The sequence below is a fragment of the Stomoxys calcitrans genome, chromosome 3 (assembly GCF_963082655.1).
Source record: "Stomoxys calcitrans chromosome 3, idStoCalc2.1, whole genome shotgun sequence".
Lineage (NCBI taxonomy): Eukaryota > Metazoa > Arthropoda > Insecta > Diptera > Muscidae > Stomoxys > Stomoxys calcitrans.
In genome coordinates, this window is record NC_081554.1 from 103,934,321 (window position 1) to 103,957,953 (window position 23,633).

General features: G+C 40.0%; 2 protein-coding genes and 1 long non-coding RNA gene across 4 annotated transcripts in view; 1 reads left to right on the forward strand and 2 right to left on the reverse strand.

Annotated features, from left to right (window-relative positions):
* Positions 1-12,574: 12,574 nt before the first annotated feature.
* On the reverse strand, positions 12,575-15,420 carry LOC131995845 (uncharacterized). 2 transcript variants are annotated; one of them, XM_059365041.1, is made up of 2 exons: positions 13,216-15,420; positions 12,575-12,763 (listed from the first exon to the last, which is right to left on the reverse strand). In XM_059365041.1, the coding sequence occupies exons 1-2, from the start codon at positions 15,307-15,309 to the stop codon at positions 12,686-12,688; spliced, it is 2,172 nt and encodes a 723-aa protein (XP_059221024.1). In that variant the 5' UTR covers positions 15,310-15,420; the 3' UTR covers positions 12,575-12,685. The 2 variants fall into 2 exon arrangements, with proteins under 2 accessions (XP_059221024.1, XP_059221023.1); XM_059365040.1 differs by lacking the exon at positions 12,575-12,763 and adding an exon at positions 12,910-13,146.
* LOC131995846 (uncharacterized) lies at positions 15,247-15,573 on the forward strand. Its single transcript, XR_009397650.1, has 2 exons — positions 15,247-15,334; positions 15,414-15,573. It is a non-coding gene; the product is annotated as an uncharacterized LOC131995846 (long non-coding RNA).
* A 5,863-nt stretch (positions 15,574-21,436) lies between these two features.
* LOC106094071 (ATP-dependent RNA helicase me31b) overlaps positions 21,437-23,633 on the reverse strand; it is an 89,110-nt gene continuing 86,913 nt past the window's right edge. The window contains exons 5-6 of the mRNA XM_059365042.1: positions 21,831-22,478; positions 21,437-21,766 (exon numbers count right to left, since the gene is read on the reverse strand). Coding sequence (XP_059221025.1) covers positions 21,567-21,766; positions 21,831-22,478 — 848 coding nt within the window. The 3' untranslated portion in view covers positions 21,437-21,566. The remainder of the gene's footprint in view (positions 21,767-21,830; positions 22,479-23,633) is intronic.

Consider the following 23,633-nt stretch of genomic DNA (forward strand, 5'->3'; position numbering starts at 1 on the left):
CTGTGTCCCGATTAATGGCCAGGCTTACAACCCCGACATAAGTGGGTTGCTATCTGGCCATAATCGTCTGGTTCTGGGAGATTTTAATGCAAATCACACGTCATGGCATTCTCCCCTAGGTAACGACCAGCGTGGCTTTGGCAGAGCAGATAGATTGCTCCACGTTTTGCACGTTGAATGAGGATGCCCCCACTTGGATTACGAGGAGGTGCAGCAGCTCGCCAGACATCTCAATTGCTTCCCCTGATCTCCTGAGTGACGTATCCTGGCAAGCCGTCATCTCTTTGGGGTCAGACCACCTCCCCATAATTCTCATCATCGACCGACCACCCGACTTCATAGCCTCTGAGCGCCGGACTTTATCAATTATAAGAAGGCCGATTGGACTGGCTTCAGAGAGTATACCAATCGCCGCTTCAGTGAACTGCCAACCCCCTCTGATGTGCTTGTGGCCGAGAGGAAATTCCGAGACATCATTAATGCAGCAGCCGCTCGCTTTATACCAGCAGGTCGAATACCCCAAGTGCGACCCAGTTTCCCGGCGCAAGCAGTGGTACTCGCAGACGAGCGTAATGAGATTCGTGCTATGGACCCCGCTAACCCCAGAATCAGCAAGCTGAATCTGGAAATAAACAGGGTAGTCAACGAACATAAGCGGAATTTGTGGCTGGAACACTTGGAGCAATGTAACTTAGACACCGGTTTAGGCAAACTGTGGGCCACTGTTAAGTCACTCTCGAACCCCGGCAGACGGGACGACATGACCTCAGTCACTTTTGGCGAGTTAACCGTGACTGATCCGAAGAGATGCACCAGGTTGTTCAGCCGTAAATTTATTGTGCATCCCGAGTGTGACAGGGCAAGGAGAAGAGCCATTCGCCGAATCCGTGGTCTCCGAGCCGATGGACAGCCATCACAATTTACCTTGGGCGAAGTTACGAATGTCATCCGTGGCGCCAAATCATCTAAGGCGTTGGGCCCCAACGGAATCTCTACATTGATGCTGAAGAATCTGGATTCACCTGGAGTTGAGTACCTTACCACTGTCCTCAACCTGTCATTGAACACTCTTATAGTTCCCGATGTCTGGAAAATGGACAGAGTAATCCCGCTACTGAAGCCTGGAAAAGACCCGAGTTTGGGGGAGTCGTACAGACCGATCTCCCTTCTCTCACCAGTGGCAAAGACGCTTGAGGCATTACTCCTCCCGAGCCTCGTAGGAGAATTTCCATTCGCCGAGCATCAATATGGATTTCGAAGACTGCATAGCACAACAACAACTTTGCATGCCATCACCGCACACAGTTGCCGTGGCTTCAATCAGCCCAGGCCATGTGATAGTATGGTCCTCGTGGCACTGGACCTATGGAAGACATTCGACACGGTCAACCATGCCAACTTAATTGAGGACATCGCCAACACGTCCCTCCAGCCAGGCCTGAAACGATGGGTCGCGAATTATCTGTGTGGTCGCCAGTTATTTGTGGAATTTAGGGATAAGAAGTCGAAACACCGTAGAGTGAAACAGGGAGTTCCCCAAGGTGGGGTGATATCTCCGGCACTGTTTAACCTCTACCTATCCTCCACCATTCCACCCCCTCCAGACGGCATAGAGATCGTATCATATGCGGACGATTGTACGATCATGGCATCCGGCCCCCCACCCAATGATGACATCTGCGATAGGTTGAACGTCTACCTCAACGAGCTTGCCTCATATTTCGCTGCAAGAAATCTGAAGATATCCGCCACCAAATCTTCAGCCACACTGTTCACAACAAATACGCGTGAGGTGAATACTGAGCTGACTGTGATGGTCGATGGAGAAATGATTCCGACCATCAAGTGTCCCAAAATACTTGGCGTCACATTTAACAGCTCTTACACATTCTCCTCACATGCCACAGCAATCTGCAATAAAGTCAAAAGTAGAAACAAGGTCCTCAAGTCAATCGCTGACAGCACTTGGGGTGCAGAAAAAGAAACCTTGTTGATCACGTACAAAGCAATTGGCCGGTCTGTGGTAAGTTATGCAGCGCCAGTGTGGTCTCGTCAACTTTGTGACACGCAGTGGAATAATATTCAGATCTGTTAGAATGCCGCCCTCCGAATTGCGACGGGCTGTCTCCTCAGTTCTCATGTGGACCACCTCCATCAGGAGACAAAGATCCTACCAGTGCGAAGACATAACTACATGCTGTCTAAGCAATACCTTTTGGGCTGTTATCGCAGAAACCATCGAAAGCATCATCTTGTGGATAGATATCCACCGCCCAGAAGTCTTAAGGTAGATCTATATGATCTAGAGCGTGAGGTGCAGCGCTACAAGAGAGAACCTCTAGATCAAGCGGCTTATCAAGCGGGTCTGAACAACATTCATGCAGACACGGTAGCAGACGCGGTAATTGGCACCGGGTGAATGTAGTCCTTGGAGAACGACCGCCACCCATTGCACCCGAAGAAAACGACCTCCCCCGGCAAACCAGAGTGGTTCTGGCTCAATTACGTTCCGGCAGATGCAGCCGCCTCAATTCCCACAGAGCTAGGATTGATGCCGACGTGCAAGATGTATGTCCCGATTGTAACCAGGGACCGCACGATACACGTCACGTCAAGCAGACGAAAGATGGAACACAATAAACTGCTACAACAACAACAACAACAATTTTATGCCCAGCACCCAAGATTATCTGGTCTTTAAGAATATGTTCGAAAACTTTAGAAAGTACTGGAAGAATTGAAGTAGGTCTTAGATCATCAGGACCACGAATAATAGAAGAGTTCTGAATTGGTACTACACGCGAAATTTTCCATACATCAGGAAACACAGAAGAAGTCAAAATAGAAATTAATAAATGCAAAATCAAATCAGAAGTGTAGGGAAATAAGTCTAAGAAACTTGATAGGAATACCGTCAACACCAATGGACTTAGCCTTAATTTTTCCTAAAGCTCCCGCAACATCATCAATATTTACACAACGAAAGAAAACGGAATCTCCAATATCAGGAAATGATTCAAAATCAATAATAATAGGTCGGTTAGCTTCAACACCGGAACCAAAAAAATTGTTAACCGTATCAACATCACCATCATAGACTAGACTGTCATCGCCAAAGCAACCAGAACTCTTAAGAACACGCTAAAAGCCCTTGGAATCCAAACTACCAAATCGTTCAGAATAATATCTATTTCTTTCCTTCCGTATAACGGATTTGGCCTTGTTCCGATATTTACAAAAAGTCTTCCAATTCTCAGGAGTACGATGCTTTTGATATGCACTATATGATAAATCTCTAAAACGTTAAAAAACCACAATTTAAACTTCAAAGTAAATTGGGATTGCAAGCACCTCAACAAACCCCGCAGTCAAAATCAGACTTTGGGGGTAAAAATGTTGCCACCAAAGCTGATAACGCTTGCAAGACAATTTCACATCCTGATATCTTTGACATGGCGCACGGCTATAAAATTACCCTGCAGGTCTACCAGCTCCATGTTTGTACCTAAATGTCTTCTAGTGCTTTTAGGAACACAAAGTCCCTCCTCAACAAGCAATGTAAGGATGTCATCTCCTAATCTTCTAATTACATTATGCTTTTGAAAAATTGTACGTAATCTTCCTGATAGCTCAATATTCTCGGAAATGCTTAAACTATCATGTGTAACTGCCTCATGTGAACCTCATCGACTTCGTTTCCTTTTTCTGCCTCTTGACTGGTATTGCTGAATTTGCAAATTCTGCTCATGAACATTCCACTAAGGAACAGGGGCAAACTTCTCACATATCAATAATTGCAGTCCGATTCCAGTTTAAGCTCAATGATAAGGGGCCTCCTTTTTATAGTCTAGTCCGAACGGCGTGCCGCAGTGCGACACCTCTTTGGGGAGAAGTTTTACATAGCATAGTACCTCACAAATATTGCCAGGATTCGAACCCATGCGTTCAGCGTCAGGGGGACATGCTAACCTCTGCGCTACGGTGACACTATTTAGTCTTTGTAAATATTGTTCTTGCTTAGCAGCAATTTTCCGTTGAATAAATCTCAACGATGACATTTTATATTAAACCCGTTTTAAACGAATTTACCTGAAATAAATCGCTCTAATTTTATTTTTTACTTTTGTTTTTAATCACTTAAACAATTATTTTCTAGCCAGCGGTTGATACTTAAATGACTAGACAGCGTCCAATTCAATCTCTTTGTCGTGGTATTTTGTACCGTTAGATTTCTATTTTTCAACTTCGCTGACGCTTTACTAGACATGGTTAGTTATCATATCTACAATCCGTCGTTATCATCAATCTATAACGATGTCTCAGGAAAGCGTCAGTTTTTTTGGGAAATTAATTAGATTTGTAGTTTTTGCACTGTTGTAAGTTAAATAAGCGCAACTTTCCCAAAGCCTTTGTCAGCATCTTCCACATTTATCTAAATATTGTTGTTATAATTGCAGACCAAAAGCACAATACATTCTTTCACAAATCGTTTTATTTCGTACAGATTGATTGAGTTGCATGTAGTGAATGAAATATTAATTTTTTCGAGTATTTTTATTTATATATAAAAAGTACTTTCTTATTTATGCATCCACAAATACTTTCTTTTTTCCACCCAGAGTAAACACGTATAAACCACATCACTTACACAAACAAACACTCAGTTCCCATTAAAAGTTTGGCGATCGCGTTTATTTGGCATTAGAAAATGACTTTTTGCGTCGCTGTGCAAAAAGTCATTTTTTAATGCCAAATAAACGCTCTTGTGTGCTCTCGTTGTGCTCTCAATGCGCGTCCCGAAATGTACATTTTCGTAGATGAAAAACAAGTTATGACGAAACGAACACATTTCAGTTAAGCACAACTTTCCAAAAGCCTTTGCCAGCATCTTCCACTTTATCAAAGTAATGTTGTTGTAATTGCATGCTCAAAAGAATGACACGTTCTTTCACAATCGTTGTTACGTCGTATAGATTTATTGGAATAGCTGTTATGACAGAAACATTTATTTTTTTATTTCAGAATTATATCTATTTATATTTATATACAAATACTTTCTTATTTGTGCATCCACAAATACTCGCTTTTTTCCACCCCGAGTATGTCCATGTAAGATCACTTACTTTACTTTAATTGGCTATGACAGAATATTTGTTCCACTAGCCGAACGTAGAATAGCGTTCCATGCGCCTCGATCATACTAACACTAAAATACACGTAGTTACAATTAGAAATTTGGCAGGTCGTGTTTATTTTACGTAAGAAAACGACTTTTGACCAGCGACTGGGGTTGTGGTCTTTTTTGGCGTCGTGAAATGTAAATTTTCTCCAGATGAAAAAACAAGTTATACTTTGAATACTTTTCATTAATATTCTCCGCTTATTTTTTTTTTTATATGGAGTTTGACAGTGAAAACCGAATATAGTATTAACCTTTAGACTTCACAATCAATTATTCGTCTTTTTAATCATTGAAAGTCAACATCCCTACATCAACGCACCAAGCCGAAAAGAATCAACGACGATAACGATTCTTCGAAAATAAGAAGTTTACGAACACGAAATAATTTATGTGTTTTAATTGTTGAAAGCAAGGCCATCACGCTGTTAACTACACGGAGCCACAACGAAAAGGGAGATGTGCAATATGCAATTCAACTGTCGCAAAAAAAAAATAACGTAAAACTTTGTTTTGATGAGATAACATATAGCATCGAACTTTTTACTGTGGAGGACGATATGCTTCCGTCAGATAGATTAAGGCCGGTACTAAATACATTCGGTTTTCACGGAAACTTCAAACGGAAAAATTTGCCGAAATGTGTGAAAAATTTACATTTCGGGACGCCCATTGAGAGCAACAAGTCATTTTCTTAAGCAAAATAAACGCGATCGTCAAACTTCTAATTATAACTGGGTGTTTGTTATTGTTAGTGATGTTGCTCATATGTATTTACTCTGAGTGGAAAAAAATAAAGAGTTTGTGGATGCATAAATAAGAAAGTATTTTTTTAATATAAGTAAATATACTCGAAAGAAAAATAAATATTTCTTTCACAACATGCATCTCAATCAATCTGTACGGGATAATAAGGTTTGTGAAAGAATGTGTTGCGTTTTTGTCTTGCAATTACAACAACAATATTTGGATAAAAGTGGAAGATGCTGACAAAGGCCTTTGGAAAGTTGGACTTATTTAACTCATAACAGTGAAAATACTAAAAAATCTAATTATATTTACAAATAAATTCTGCATTTGTCTCCTTCTAAATTGTTTTGTGTTTCATTATATGTATATTAATTACGAAGGGGTGGGTTTTGGTTGAAATAACAAAACCATACATGAATTTCAATACGACCCATACACTCACATTTGTGTGTACACATGCTCGTAAGCAGCTGATAAATTGTTTGATGCCATATTATTTTTTTATATGTAAATGGCAACATTTTGGTCAAAGAAACCCAAAAAATTAACCTTGTCAAACCACCGAAAGAACGATTTTCGGAAATTTTTCCGTAAAAAAACGTAGTACCAGCCTTTAGTTGGCAAAGACTTTCTATGACGAAGGGGTAAGCGTACCATTATCGAAGGAAACGACTGCTGGGTGCAGAATGTACAAACGATAAAGTCAAGCGATAATTTGATCAACGTAGAAAACGAAACGCTACGAAGAATACTTGACGAAGGCCGAGATTGCTTCTATGAAAAGGCGAATGAATTAGGGAAGTGCAATTTTGTGAAAATGATTATTGAAATTACGACCAACCAGTCGATTCATGTAAAGCAGAATTGCATTTACATACACATAGTCCATAAAGTCTGCGTTCATGTGACAATTTCTTTTTTAATGATTAAAAAAACAATATAAAAAAATAAATAAAGTTAAGTTTTGTTGTATATGTTGTTTCTTTATATTTCTTAAATTAGAAAACAAAAATACAAGTTTACTTTTGCTTTTTTCTTCTAACGGTACTTTTGTCTCATAAGAAGAAATTATGACAACCAAAAAGTCTACGTTCACTTTGTTTACTTCGAAAGTACCGTTACTTTTTATGATGCTTGTTCTTATTTTTGATCAGTTTCAGTTCATTATCATAACAAGTGATAGTTACACGTGTTTTTTTTTTTAATTAATAAATTTGGAAACATGGAAACTAAAGGAAAGGAAATATGCATATCTGAAAGAAAAATAATTACTAAATTGTTGAAAGAAGGATAAAACTTTGGAAATATTGGTGGAACAGTTGGAAGAACGTATTCCTCTGTCCGGCGCGTAATTAATAATTACAAAGAAACCGGCATTATAAATTCAAAGCCTCGGCCTGGGCGTCCAAAAAAATTATCCGTTAGAGAAGAGCGCAAAGTGATTAATATGGCAAGCAACAACCCTCGAATAACATCAACCAAAATTGTTGAAAATATTAAAACAATGTTTAAAAAAAGCATCTGTGCCGAAACTGCCAGAAAAATATTACATAGAGCTGGATTTCACGGAAGAGTTGCTCGAAGAAAGCCGTATATTTCAGTCATAAACAGACAAAAGCTAATACTTTCATCAATAAGCCTCCTGAATTCAGGAAACATATTATTTTCTCCGACGAGAGCAAATTCTGTATTTTTGGCATTAAAGGTCGGCAAATAGTGTGGCGCAAGTCCGGGACTGAGTTGGAAAAACAAAATTTAGTTGGAACGGTGAAGCACGGTGGTGGTGGAGTTATGGTGTGGTGGTGTATGGCTGCTAGTGGAGTGGGTCAATTAGAATGGATAAATGGGGTTATCTCAATATTTTGAAAAAAAATTGAAACCACATCTGAGGAAACATAGAAGTTGGTAAACTCCATGCCAAATAGACTAAGTGGAGTCTTAAAACAACTTGGCTATCCTATCAAATATTAGGAATGTGTTAATATGTTTTTATTTTGTGTTTAAATAACTCTTTTGTTTATTTTTAATTACTGAACGCAGATTTTGTGGTGCTTATATTTAATTGTTATCTTATTTAAATCGCTCTAGAGTGAAAGTGCTTAACCAAACTTAGAATTTTGTTTTTTAATGTTAGGAATATGAAGAAAAAATATATGTAAAAGTAATTTTCTTTTGTGTTATTTAACCAATCATAAAAGTTTGTCAGGTGAACGCAGACTTTATGGGCTATGTGTACATGAATCGCACCATCTGTCTTCCAGGCAACGATGAACCGTTTAGCGGAGCTAATGAACGCTGGGGAAGTATTAGCTTATCGGTATGACGTTATAATTACCAGTAAGACAGTCAACAAAGGACTAGGCCGATTAGAACGATTTTTCGATATTCTAAAAAGGTGTGGACTTACCTTGGGTAAATGCGTTTTTCCCTCGAAAAGGAAGGTGTATTTGGGCCACATACTCTCCGGAGAAGGAATATCGCCTGGAGAGGAAAAAGAAATCGCGATTAGAACTTTTCGAGTACCTCTGACGTTATTGACAAAGAAAAGCGAAGAGAAAAAATTTCAATGGGAAGAACCCCAAGTAAACGCGTTTCAAAATCGAATCGTTCTTTGCAAAGAATCTGTATTGGCGATCTACGAGCGAGCAGTTTGGGTTTAGCTGGAGTACTGCTACATTCAGATGAAGGAGGTTTGTATCCCGTATTCCATTTTAGCGTCGATTGCTCGGTGGCCGAAGCAAAATATCATATCTACGAGCTTTACGATTTAACAGAGTTTCCGGATTTATTTGCTCGTCAAACCTTATAGTGTCGTTACCGATTGTGCTGCAATAACAAAGGTTAATTCTACGATGGAACTATTACCAAGAGTAGCACGTTGGCTATTGATGCTTTTGTAGTTCAATTGCAACTTTTTTCACCATGAGTGTACACGTATGGCCCACGTCGATGCATAAGCCGATAACCACTTAATGCCGCAAGAAATAGAACCATCCGGATTCATCACGAATATTAACTTCAACAGCAACGATGAACTTTAATGAAATGGGAGTTGACGAGTGAAAGAGCTAGAGAAAGATTGTACGAAACAACACCGTCTTTCAAATACTTTCAAATGTGAACAAAATATTTGAAGATATATTAAAGGAGAAATTGATAACGAATTTATCATAAATCCCATTACAAACTTCTAGTTCGGGTTTAGAAAGTGTCACTTTACACAACACGCGTTCCTGAAGTTCCATTCTGACGAATTGGACATGCGTAAAAGAGCAAGCTTGCACTATAGCAATATCTCTAGATATTCAGAAAGCCTTTGACTCTGCTAGCCATAATGGAATTCTTTACAAATTTTTCGATCTTGGTGTAGATCCTTTTTGTCCTTTTTTGCCTCACCGATGAATAAACTGCATCCGACTTTACCCTTCTAAATAAAAACACTATAAATTTGCTTTAATATTTCTTGCATCCATTCCTTTTATTTATTGGCACTATAGAAATGGTAGGTATGAGTGAGTGTGCGTGTACAATGATGATATGGTTTGGCTTAGTGTAGTTTAAGATGGTTTATTCACTATAAAAAAAGGCACAAATATACACTTGTATTAGAGGAATAAATCACAGTAAAATTATGCAAATTTAAGTGAACAACTTAAAGATATAAAATTTAACAAAATAGGAAATAGGAAAATAGGATCAGTCTTACTTATTGTTTTCGGTTATGAGCAAAAAAGGGAAGATTGTTTTGCCTGATGGGCCTATTTATATGCTCTTTAAGTGCTACAAAAATACAATCTTCTTTCTAATACATAAACAATTTTAAATCAATATTGTAAATAGAAGGATCATGTTGTTGTCCTTCTCTCAGCTTGGGATATTCTGGGGTTGGATGACATTTGATTTGCGTTACCAAAGCTAGGGTTACCATCTCCAACATCCCCGCCTCCGTGAACTGAACCACCGGGTGAAGATTCACTTCCAATACCAACGCCAAGCTTGACATCCAGCACCGCCAGTTTTGATAAAGGCCTTCGCAAAATACCAGTGCTGGTCCTCACATCAGCAGACCGAGCTACGCCATCTTTGCCTTTGTGAAGTTCAATAACGCGACCACGTTTCCAATGGGACCTTGGAGCCTCCACATCGCATATAAAAACCAAGCAGCCGACTTCAAGAGGTTGGGATGGAAGGCACCACTTTGTTCGACGAGTCAATTCGGGCAAGTACTCACGGATCCATTGGCGCCACATGCCATTCTTTAAACATTGGAGTACACGCCACTGCTTTCTTAGGCATAACAACCTGGGCTCAAAGGGGGCTGGAGTTTGTGTAGAATTTGTGCAGCCAAGTAAAAAATGGTTAGGCGTCAAAGGCTCAGGATCATCTGGGCTTATCGGAAGATGGGTCAAAGGCCTTGAATTTACCATATTTTCCGTTTCGATTAAGAAGGCCTGCAATGTTGCCAGCCTGGGTGCCTGCTCCTTCAGCATAATGTAGAGCGCCTTTTTGACCGACTGTACGAGCCTTTCCCAAACACCACCTTCACTGGGATTGGACGGAGTGTTGAAAAGCCATTTTATGCCTAGTGCTGTTACACCTGAAGCGAGAGAGTCATTGTTAACAAAGTTACTTACACCTTGCAGCTCCTTTGGTATTCCAACGAAATTCGTCCCGTTGTCGCTGCGGATGAGTACTGGGACCCCTCTTCTGTTGACAAAATTTCGGATACAAAGGAGGCAGGCATCGCTCGATAGATCAGCTGCAATTTCCAGGTGCACGGCGCGGATTGTAAGGCAGGTGAACAGGGCTACCCACCTCTTTTCACGCCTTCGTCCTATAGCAACACTCACCGGTCCAAAATAGTCCAAACCAGTGTAGGTGAAGGCTCGTACATACGGGGTGACTCGTTCTACTGGCAGAGGGGCCATCTGTGGTTGATTTGGTTTAGCAGCACGAATTTTGCAAGCCTGGCATGCTGATTGAACGCTCTTAAGCAATTGGCGTAGAGAAGGTACCCAAAAGCGCAATCGGATTTCACTTAACGCCGTCGCCATGTTAATGTGTAAAAATTTTTGATGGTATGACTGCACGACAAGTCGAGTAAACGGGCTGCCTTTTGGCAAAATTATTGGACGACGTGCTTCCAATGACAAAAATTTTGCATTTTCTAAACGGCCAGACACACGCAGAATGTTTTCATCATCAACATACGGATTTAACATTTTTATGCTGCTGTTTTGAGACACATGACCATTTTTCCGCAAATCTTCTAGTTCGTCAGCAAGATACTGTTGTTGAACGTAGCGACACAAGTACAATTCGGCCTTTACCTCTTCCTCGACGTCCAGCTCACCCACCATACAAGTTTCGCCTCTAACACACCGCCTCAAATTTTTTATATAGCGGTGTATCCATGCCATCGCCCGCTTTAGCCTGCGATATTTTGAAAATCGATTAAAATTTGGTACGACAGCACATACCTGATGAGTAACAAGGATTCTATATTTTGCCCGTAGTTCTGTTGCGCTGCGATCTATCTTTTCGCCCATCTCCGCCACCTTAGGCCATTTAGATTCGTCTAACAAAAGAAATTTTGGCCCATTCTTCCACCGTCCGTCCGCGTTGTAGTTTTTTGAATACTTTGCCCTTGTGGCATCATCCGCAGGATTTTCAACACCTGGACACCATCGCCAATCCTTTGCACAGCTATTTTCTAAAACTTCCGCCACCCTGTTGGCCACGTACTGCTTGTACTTACGATGATCCGATCGAATCCACTGCAAAACTGTAGATGAATCTGTCCAAAAATAACATTTATTAATATTTTTCAAATGGTTTTACATAATAAGCTCCTTCAATCTCACGCCCATTACCGCCGCTTGCAATTCAAGCTTTGGTATAGTATGATAGCGGGTAGGAGCACAACTCGTCTTTCCCATTATGAATGCAACCTCAACAAACTCACTGTTTACCATCCGCCAGTACGCCACAACAGCCATCGCCTCTTCACTTGCGTCCACGAAGATATGCATGTCCACCAAACTCTTTTCGAAAGCTCCTGAGTAACAACGAGGCACAGAAAATTCCAAAATTTTCTGCAATTCTTCCAACCAGGTCTTCCAATGGCTATAGATATCCGGCGGCAGTACCTCATCCCATTTTGTACCACTTTTCCACACACGCTGCATTAATACCTTCGACGTAATCAGGAAATCCGCTATAAAACCAAACGGGTCGTATATCGACATGTTTAACGACAACATTTCACGTTTGGTTGGAATTTTGTTGCAATTTACTATTTCGCCGTCCACTTTGTGCAATTTTAATAGAAAATGAAAAATATCTGGTTGTGACAGCCAGTGAATGCCAAGTACCCGTTCGGTCTGGTTACTGCTGAGAAACTCATCACTATGGTTACTTTCAATTACAGGGTTGCCATACATGTTTTTAATAGTTGCCGAGTTGGATGAAATATTACGCAGATTAAAACCGCCGACTTTATGAATTCGAATTACGTCCTTTAAAACCTGAATTGCTTCCTCTTCTGACTGGAAGCAATCAACGTAATCATCCACATAATGACGCTCCACTATTCCATGGACAGCTCTCGGTGCCTCTTCTATAAAATTTTTTGCGTTAACATTTTTGATGTACTGTGCTATTGTGGGGGAACAGGTGGCACCAAAAATCAACCTCTGCATCACATATGTTTCCACCGGTTTATTGTCCATCCCGTCTCTCCATAAAAATCTTTGGCTATGTTGGTCTTCTTTGGTGATGGCAATTTGGTGGAACATTTCTTGGATGTCTCCACAGACTGCAACAGGAGCTTCTCTAAATTTGAAAAGAATCGAAATTAATGAGTTGTTTATGTCAGGCCCCTGTAATAGAGCTTTATTTAAAGAAAATTGATTAGTTTCGGCTGCCGCATCAAACACAAGGCGAATGCCTTTCTTATTTGGATTTTTTACACCAAAATGTGGCAAGTAAAAAATTCATTCGCTAGCATTTTCAATTTCTTCCTGAGATAATTTTCTTGCGTAGCCTTTTTTGATATAATCATTAATTTTGTCACAATATTGTGTGGCGTACTCACGATCCTTTGCCATTTTTCTTTCAATTGAATATAGACGTTTTAATGCTGTCGCATATGAATCTGGTATTGGTGGCACGTACTCCTTCCATAGCAATGAACACTCGTACCGTTCATGAACTTTCTTCGTATTAGATTTTAGCAACATCAAAGCTCTTTCGTCATCCTTAGACCTCATATTTTTTGTACTCACTTTCACACCTAGTGTTTCTATGTCGAAATAGCCCCTCATCATGTCATGCATTTCCTGCAACAACTGGTTTTCATGGTCATCCACTCTTCTCTGGATATGTAAACGCTTTGTTGTTGAGATTTTCTCTCCTGGAAAGGGACCATATATTATTGCTCCCAACCTTGTCATGGATATGAATGGACCACCATCTGCTAGCATACGTGGAACCTGCAATGGCACTGTTAAAAAGGAATGATTTAAACTTAAAATCAATTTTGGCTGAACATGTGAATAGTCTTTTGCGGGTATTTTTTCCAATCCACGGGATTTCAAGAAATGTGATATGTGGCAGCTCTGGATCGGCAATGACAGTTCAGGCGAAATGTAAACATTAGAAATTGTAAATTTTTCTTCACAATGACCAACTCCACTTACGGTTAAATTAATTTTTTCGGTTTTTCGAGATATTTGATGATCGTTGAGCCATTGGAGTTGCAGGATTTCGGGTTCGCCGCGTAAGCCAAGTTCTCGGGATAGGTTTTCGTCCAGCATTGACACGTTTGCGCCGTCGTCCACGAAGGCATATGTTGTTAAGGTTTTAGTGGTCCCATACAGTTTTACGGGCAATATTTGAAATAATATATTGTTGGCTTCGTTTGTTGCATGGCAAATTCTGGCATCGGCTTGTGGTGCTTCGGGTATATTTTGGCTTTCGTTCCGTGTTTCCATAGATGAGGTTGACGTTTGTTGTGTTGATAATGAAGTTGTTGTATTGATGTGCGGTTGTGTGTTGTGTAGCAATCGGTGGTGAAGTTTTGGACAATTGTTTATGCCACATTTTCTTTTCTGTGTACAAAATTTAATACGATGGCCCCGTTTAAGGCAACAAAAACACGTCTTTGTTTGTTGTATTTTGCTCCAACGATCGTTAACGGGCATCTGTAAAAAGGATTGGCATTCTTTGATATTATGGCACTCACCTTCACATATAAGGCATTTTTGAATGACTGCAACACAAGCATACTTTCGTCCTTGAGGGTTGGTAGAGGTCGTTTGACGGCGGCCGGCAGAAGTTGATGCTATTGGAAGAGTGTCGTTTACAATGTTGGCGAGTCGTCTTAAAATGGAGAGCCATTCGCAGAAATCGACTATAGTGGCTGGTCGCTCCAGTGTTAAAGATTTTTCGGCCCATTGCATTTGTCGATTTGTCGGAAGTTTTGAGACGAGTTCACTGAGCAGAGATGGGTTGGATAAATGATGCTCACCTTTGATATTTTTTAGAAATGTCGTCATATTTGAAATTTTTGTGGCATAGTTGACGAGTGAATCTAAGTTGTCGTTTGCTAGCGGTGGGATGGCGCGAACCTTTTCTATCTGGCTTCTGACTAGTTGTTCTGGACGACCATATGTTTCCCTGAGGATTTCCAAAATAGTGGCTACGTTTGCAGAATTTGACAGAAGTGATTCCACGGTTTCTCGAGCACGGCCTTTGATCGATTCTCGAAGGCGCATTATGTTGTGCAAATTTGTGTAACCAAATTCTGTTGTGGTGGTTTCGAAGGCTTCATAAAATGTTTGCCATTCCTCTGGAAGACCTGTAAAAATAGGAAGTGGATAAATTTTCTTGTGTGGTACCATAGAATAATTTTGTGAGTATGAGATTTCCGAAGCTGTCGACATTTGTGGCTGTTGTGTGGACGGTGGTGAACTTCGTGGGTTTCTTTGCTGTTGTGTTGTTGTTGCAGTGGATTGATTATTTGTGAAAAAACTTTGAATTTGTTGCACAGTGGCAGTGAGTTGGGCTTGCAATTGTTGTGTTGAGGTTAAGTACTCAGTTTGCATGGCTTGCATTTGTCGTTGGAGTTGATCCACTTGCTTCTTTAGTTCACGACTTAGTTTCGTTGGTGAGGTTTTGGCAGGAGGATTTGATAGTTTCTTAGGGGCATTTTGGGTGTTCGCGTCTTGACGATCCTCTGTGTGAATACTTGTACCTGCTGTGTCTTTTGCTGGCGAGTGTTCGATTGGCATTTCGATGGCGTAGGTTTTTAAGTAGGCTGGTGGAATTCCTTGCGTTCGTCTACTGGTTCTTCTAGGCTGATCTTGATCTTCTGACATAAGACCGACGAGATCACAATAACAAGTAAGTAGTACGAATCACATACAAATATTTCACGACAGAAATAGACAATAAATTAACATGAATTCCAATTTTACAACAGGTTATGAGAAATTTTTTCCACGACAGACCAATAATCCATAAAGATGACCACGTCAGGCCAAGACAATAATGAATAAAGATGTCCTTTTTTGCCTCACCGATGAATAAACTGCATCCGACTTTACCCTTCTAAATAAAAACACTATAAATTTGCTTTAATATTTCTTGCATCCATTCCTTTTATTTATTGGCACTATAGAAATGGTAGGTATGAGTGAGTGTGCGTGTACAATGATGATATGGTTTGGCTTAGTGTAGTTTAAGATGGTTTATTCACTATAAAAAAAGGCACAAATATACACTTGTATTAGAGGAATAAATCACAGTAAAATTATGCAAATTTAAGTGAACAACTTAAAGATATAAAATTTAACAAAATAGGAAATAGGAAAATAGGATCAGTCTTACTTATTGTTTTCGGTTATGAGCAAAAAAGGGAAGATTGTTTTGCCTGATGGGCCTATTTATATGCTCTTTAAGTGCTACAAAAATACAATCTTCTTTCTAATACATAAACAATTTTAAATCAATATTGTAAATAGAAGGATCATGTTGTTGTCCTTCTCTCAGCTTGGGATATTCTGGGGTTGGATGACATTTGATTTGCGTTACCAAAGCTAGGGTTACCATCTCCAACACTTTTTGATAAAGATTATGCAAATTTATTTTTCCAAATGCACCTTCATGGTTCAAATTCAGAATACATCTTCAGGTACGGAACAGAGTGGTGTACCTCAAGGCAGTGTTCTTGCACCGTTCTTATTCACCTTTTTTATGACTTTCTTCATCAACAGTAGGAATCTCAAGCCATCCTCTACGCAGATGATTGCTTTATATATGCGCATTATTCTTCTCCAAAGTGAGTCATGGACAGCGCAGAATCCCATCTCAGACTCATTAACCACTTCTATAAAAAATGGGGAATATATATGTATAAATATAAGAAAATATCGGGATCATTTTCGTACTTGCTCAATAACAAATACCTACCGCAAACTACGAAGCTGCTGCTTTGTAAGGTTGCCATTAGGTCGATCTTATTAAATGGATTTCCCAACTGGTTCAGTATTTCCCCCATTGTGGCCAACGAGTTGGAAATTTTTGAACGCAAAGTACAGAGAACATGCGTAAACAAACATGAGAATCCCCTGAAAAAATTTTAAACACACACATTAACGACAAAGCCAATGTTTAGTCACTATGTTGGTATGCTCCACTTCGTCAGAAGATATTTGTTGAGGTACTAATTATTCACGAAAATACATTTTTAAACGAAATTTTCCTACGTGAAAAATACTTGCGATGATCTGAGTCGGTTCATCTCTCTCCAATCGCCGTCCTCAACGAAATCTTTGACAGCTCTCTGCCGCAATTCTACAAGAAAACAACGTCAGGCGGTCATAGGGCCTAATAACAAAAGAAAGTAAATAAAAGAAAAATTAAAAAAGAATTAGGAAACGCAATAAATTTACATAAGCTTTGTGAATATTATTCACATTAAACGAAATCCATTCACTATTGTAACTGAAAGAAATCTATTCGTGTATTTAGATATTATAATTAAATGAACTATTAGTGTTAAAGTCCTCTTGATTTAACGAAACTTTACCATTTACCATTACCATTCATATTTTCATTGTTCATGAGTTCTGACTTAACTATTTTCTTTTTTGCACATATATGCTCGGATACGTTCACACACTGCAACTGTATTGAGTTTCGATTTTTATTTTGTTTTAAGTGTTATATATTTTTAATTTTATTTATTTTAACTGCCGACGTAACAGAAGAGGCCGAGAGCAAGTCTTACACATTAATTTTTACTCTCTTATTAATTTATCTCATTATCCTATCTCAAATAGTGTGCAGCTTTTCTTCATTGGTAATCGCATATTAGAACAAGACGTGTATAGTTTTATAGTTTAAATTGTTAACAGTTCGCTAAGCATTTATAATGTAATGTAAAATTGAAGAAGAAGACTAATAATGCATTAACTAATACTACTACTAACAACGCCGTCTTAACATCGTATTAAACAACGAATCAGTATTTTTCGTTTATATTAATTAAAGTCTCATTTTTAATTGCTAAATTACAAACTCAACGTCTTTGCATTCATATGAGCTGTTTAAATAGTCCAAAGTATTCGACACAACTTTCTGCTCGATAGCTTCATATTTAAAGATTGTAGAGCGCTTGCAACCGACAGACATACGTCTTCGAATTTAAAACAATTTATAATATTTTTAATATCTAGGGCCGACGGTATAGGTATATTTTGTCTTCACTAATTTAAGCCCAGTGTTTTCTTGGTAACTACGTTGACTTTGACATATTTGGCACAGCTAATGACGAATTCTTTACAAATGTTCATGGATTATTCGTCTTTTTCACTTTCACTTTTCACTTCAAGAATATTAAAATCTAAACTAAACTAAACATTTGATGTGTTTTGAATGTTTTTCTTTTAACTTTGTTTTCTCGATTTTCTCGATGTTTGAGTGTTTTCGCGCACACTATTTGCCAGCTGGAGAGAACAAAATACTTTGTTTTTGAAAAAATCGTAATTTCTAGTGCAGGGTTTTTCCTAGCAGCAAATGTCAACAATGGGTGCGGGTCGTCCGCATATGATACGATCTCTATGCCGGAGGGAGGGGGTGAATTGGAGGATAGGTAGAGGTTAAGCAGTGCCGGAGATATCACCCCACCTTGGGGAACTCCCTGTTTCACTCTACGGAGCTTCGACCTTATACCTAAATTCCACAAATCACTGGCAACCACACAACATAATTCGCGTTCCAGCGTTTTAGGCCTGGCTGAAGGAACGTGTTGCCGATGTCCTCAAATAGTTTGGCATGGTTGACCGTGTCGAATGCCTTCGATAGGTCCTGTGCCACGAGGACCGTCCTATTACATGGCCTGGGCTGATTGAAGTCACGGCAACTGTGTGCGGTGATGGCATGCAAAGTTGTTGTTGTGCTATGCAGTCTTCGAAATCCATGTTGATGCTCGGCGAATGGAAATTCTCTTACGAGGCTCGGGAGTAATGCCTCATGCGTCTTTGCTACTAGTGAGAGAAGGGAGATCGGTCTGTACGACTCCCCCAAACACGGGTCCTTTCCAGGCTTCAGTAGCTAGATCACTCTGCCCATTTTCCAGACATCGGGAACTATAAGAGTGTACAAAGACAAGTTGAGGACAGTAGTAAGGCATGCAAAGCCAGGTGAATGCAGATTCTTCAACATCAATGTAGAGATTCCGTCGGGGCCCAACGCCTTAGATGATTTGGCGCCACGGATGACATTCGTAACTTCGCCCACGGTAAATTGTGATGGCTGTCCATCGGCTCAGAGACCATAAATACGGCGAATGGATCTCCTCCTTGCCCTGTCACTCTCGGGATGCGCAATAAATTGACGGTTGAACAACCTGGCGCATTTCTTCGGATCAGTCACGGTTACTTCGCCAAAAGTGACTGAGGTCCTGTCATCCCGTCTACCGGGGTTCGAGAGTCACTTAACAGTAGACCACAGCTTGCCTAAACCGGTGCCTAAGTTACATTGCTTCAAGTGTTCCAGCCACAAATTCCGCTTATATTCGTTGACTACCCTGTTTATTTCCAGATTCAGCTTGCTGATTGTGGGGTTTGTGGGATCCATACAACGAATACCATCACGCTCGTCTGTGAGTACCACTGCCTGCGCCGGGAAATTGGACCGCACCTGGGGTATTCGACAGGATGGTATAACGCGAGAGGCTGCTGCGTTAATGATGTCTCGGAATTTCCTCTCGGCAACTAGCACAACCGAGGGGGTGTCAGTTCACTGAAGCTGCGATTGGTACACTTTTTGAAGCCAGCCCAATCGGCCTTCTTCTGATTGATAAACATCCGCCGCTCAAAGGTTATGAAGTCGTGTGGTCGGTCGATGGTAACAATTATGGGGAGGTAGTCTGACCCCAAAGAGATGACGGCTTGCCAGGATACGACACTCAGGAGGTCAAGGGATGCAATGGAAATATCTGGCGAGCTGCTGCACCTCCTCGTAATCCTAATGGATTACGAGAATGTGCAATCAATCTGCTCTTCCTTCTTGCCATGCTGGTCGTTACCTAGGGGAGATTGCCATGAAGTGTGATTTGCATTAAAGTCCCCTAGAACCATACGATTATGGCAAATAATAACCCATTTATGTTGGGGTTGTAAGCTTGGCCGTTAATCGGGACACAGCTACAAACCGGAGGTATGTACACGTTGTATAGCTCTATCTCGGCAGTACCGGACCTGACAGCTATCCCCATGCACGCCATGTAGGGGTCACTAGCGCCAGGCGCAGGTAAGATGGGTCTATATTGCATGGAATGATGTATCACGAAGGCCAATTACCCACCTCCATTCCTTGAGCGATCCTTACGTAGCACATTGTATCCTTGACAACTGTGCAAGCTGCAGTTGATCAGCTTTGTCTCCTGGATCGCCGCGACCAATATGCTCTTCCGCAATCTCATCAATCTTGCGCGGAGATCGTTGCAGTTTAGTTTCAAAAATGATACACTTCCCGGCACTGGCCTGGCAATATTGGGGCTGGGATGCTGCTGTTGCGTATATTTCCGCACGAAAGAAGTCGGGGGGTCACATAGTCCGAGGACGAGGACGCAGAAGGTGACGACGACGACGCTTGTGACCCGCTGCTGGCTATGTTCGAACAGCACCTTCCAAACTATACATTATGAATATACTCCCGTAGTGAAGTGAGGCCAGAGCAAGATCGGAAATGTACCCACTCCATGCACCGGTTACACCTCACCTACCGATGATGGAGGGGTTCTTTTCAATGCCGGCACGGACCAGAAGCGTGCGGAAAAGGCACTCCGGGATGTGCCTCTCCCATTACGAAAAAAGACGAACACGTACACTGAGGCGGCAGCCCTTGGCGATGAAGCGTCCCATCGGGTCAACCCGGTGCGTACAACCGGCTGCCATGGTTTTGTCCGCCACAGCCGTGGCAGCTACTCCTTATAGAGCATTCCACAACCTGCTTAAGGGTGAATATTATGTCTTATATAATTATATCAAAGTGGATCAGATTGTATCTGGTCTAAATTTGAGAAAAATTGTATCAAATTAGATCTAATGATATCTATCCAATTACTTATAAACTTTTTTCGGAGCCAATATTATCTGGAGCCAGATATAAATGGATCTCACCATATCAACTTTTTTATTTGGGTAGACTCCAGAATGTCAAACAGATAAAAGGTGTGATACCCTGTACTTTTTATTGCCACATTTGCATGTGGAGGTGGCGATCCTCGTAAAGATCCGATAGGAGTAAACTCGTTCCGTTCCGAAGAACCGATCGCCTTGGGAATATGGTGGCCAATTGGTTATTTAAAGGCGCCAATAACTCGCCTTGTCATATCGAACATCATAAGCACTCTGTAAGTATGCAGAAGCCGGTGCCGCCCGGCCTCTCACTGAGACTCTCTGCTTGATACCGCTGATTGCTTGATCCGTGACTGCCGTTGAAGCTACTCCGTATGAAACATTCTACTATCCGCAACCTGTGGAGGCACCCGTTAGCTTGCATAGCTTTTCACAATCGGTAAACTCACACTGTGTGATACTAAACTCACACTTGTGCACTTATAGGTCGATTATGGATTGCAACCCACCTTCAATTAAGTTCCCAACGGGCAAATTTTAAATAGAAATAAGCATTTCTGCATTGAATTGCATACTTTTTTACAATTTATTTAGTCGTTCAAAACTCTTATATCGAATGAAACTAACAAAAATTTTCAGCTAGTTTTTACTTTTTTTATTCACGATTTTATTTTCTGGCAACGCCACTATAGTTGCGTTGCCACCCATAAATTCTATCGCAATTTGATGTTCACACGTTCCAGTGCACGTTGTTCACCTAAAATTCTTCTGCAACGTATTTATTAAAATATTAAAACAATTTATGTTTATAAATTCCATAGCTGTACGAATGTCTTTTTAACAAAATTAAATACAGATCTAAAAACTGTACAGAACTTGTTTATTAAAAAATATAATAAAGGAATCTTACAAAAAATGAAAATCCAATAATTCAATCGTGTTTCTGTTTAGAATTTTTTAATAGTATAATTTTGTTTGTTAATAGCATATTACTTGCTAACATTTCCTTCCTCGATGCACGAGTTATTAAGATCGTTATTACTAGTTTCTCCAGAATTTACGGCAACATTCGCCACATACAAAGCAGGGTCAATAACTTTCGGAATCGGTTTGATTTCCGTTCCGAGTTCTTTTTCGATCCGATGTAGGTCAAACCTGTCCTCATAGGTTATTAAGTTAATAGCAATACCTGGATATACAAATATTTATGGTTAACTTTAAAATAAACTTTTCAACATTATTTGTAGACATACCTAAGTGCCCAAATCGCCCAGAGCGACCAATCCGATGCAAATATGTCTCCGCCATTCTTGGAAAGTCGAAATTAATAACAACATTCACGGCTTGAACATCTATTCCACGAGTAAATAAATCCGAACATACAAGATTTCGGCACAAACCTTGGCGGAAGTCGTGAAAAACTCGATTTCGATGTGCTTGTGCCATTTTTGCATGTATGTAGTAACAACAATATCCAAGTTCAGTAATTTTTTTTGCTAGAAGTTCTACGCGCTGTGTAGAATTGCAAAATATGATGGATTGATTTATTTGAAGTTTCGAGAACAATGTGTTTAGACAATGTACTTTCTGACGTTCTTGGACGAATGCATAGTATTGAGTAACTCCTTTTAATGTTAATTCTTCCATTAAATTAATTTCGTAAGGCTCCCGTAAATGCTTCTCCATAAAATTTTTAACAGTTAATGGGAAAGTCGCCGAAAACAAGAGGATTTGCGGGTCCTTTGGTAATTTCAAAATAACATGGTCCAGCATGCCTTGAAAGTCAAGCGACAACAATTTGTCGGCTTCATCTAACACTAGAATCTTGCAGTGAGACATATCAGCTACCCGCTTATCCATTAAGTCGAGAATTCGTCCTGGAGTTGCAATAATGAGCTGAACTGAAAAAAAAAGAATATTTTCAAAAATGGCGAATAAGATTTATCCAGATTTTAAATTAACTTGTGTTTCTAATATAAATTCTTATACAAATGTGATAAAAATGAAATTCTAATACAAATATGAAACTACAATACAAATATTATTAAATCGTAATACGGATGAATGTGGATGAATCGAATTGGAAACCGGAAAAGTGTTCTGAACGCGTTTACCGAAGACATAGAGTAGAACATGCGTTTGGCAAATTAAAAACTTTGGCATCATAAGTATTAAAGAAACCAAGATATTGCAATTTATCGTTAATATTTGCCCAATTTGAAGCCCTTTTTTGCGAACAAAATGGCTCGCTGTGGCCAACATGAAAATAGTGGTCTGAAAATGGTTACAGGAGACATTGATTAGGCTATGACTTTAATGTATCTAAAGCAGTATTGGCACGTGTGGTAGTGTGCATAATATTTCCAAGCCCATGGGTTTATGCTCTTGTTAGTGTATACAAATATGTGCAATAGTGTGTGTAAATTTGCCCGCCTTCCATCTAAAGATTAGCCTGCTATGTATCCAAGAAATCAAGATATTGCCCTTTTTCATCAATGCTTAGCAATTTTTCCTTATAATGCTGTGACTTAGACAAATTTAAAACATTTGACATCCTAAGCATCAAAGAAATCAAGATATTGGCATTTTTTCCCCAGTATTTGGTAATTTTTCCTGATGATGCTCTTTTTTCGGACAAAATGACCCACTGTGGCCAACAGGGAAATAATGGCATGCAATTTAAAAATATTGGCATATTAAGTATCAAAGAAATCAATATATTGGCATTAATCGGCAATATTTGCCCTTTTTCCTAGAAATGAGGAGTTGATTGTAGGTTGTGTAGGTTGTCGTCAAGCTCTGATAGGTGTCCAAGCTCGTTCCGGTCCATACGAAAAATCGTTGCTTATTTAATTGCGCCAACAACTCGCCTTGTCATATCGAGCATTATAGGCATTCAGTATTTAGGCAAGTGCCAGTGTTGCCCAACCTCTAACTGAGACTACACTCGATACCGTGACCGCAATTGGAGCGACTCCATATGGAGCATTCCAATATCCGCAACATGTGAACGCGCCCGGTAGCAGCTAAGCTTCTCGTGATAACAATGAACATCA

Excerpts from the sequence above, each read along its gene's own strand:
- LOC131995845 (XM_059365040.1), bottom strand. The coding sequence starts at position 15,309 with ATGTCAGAAGATCAAGATCAGCCTAGAAGAACCAGTAGACGAACGCAA. Across the intron at positions 13,147-13,215 it reads TAGAAACACTAGGTGTGAAA|AAAGTTCATGAACGGTACGA; the intron begins GTGAGTACAAAA and ends TCTAATACGAAG.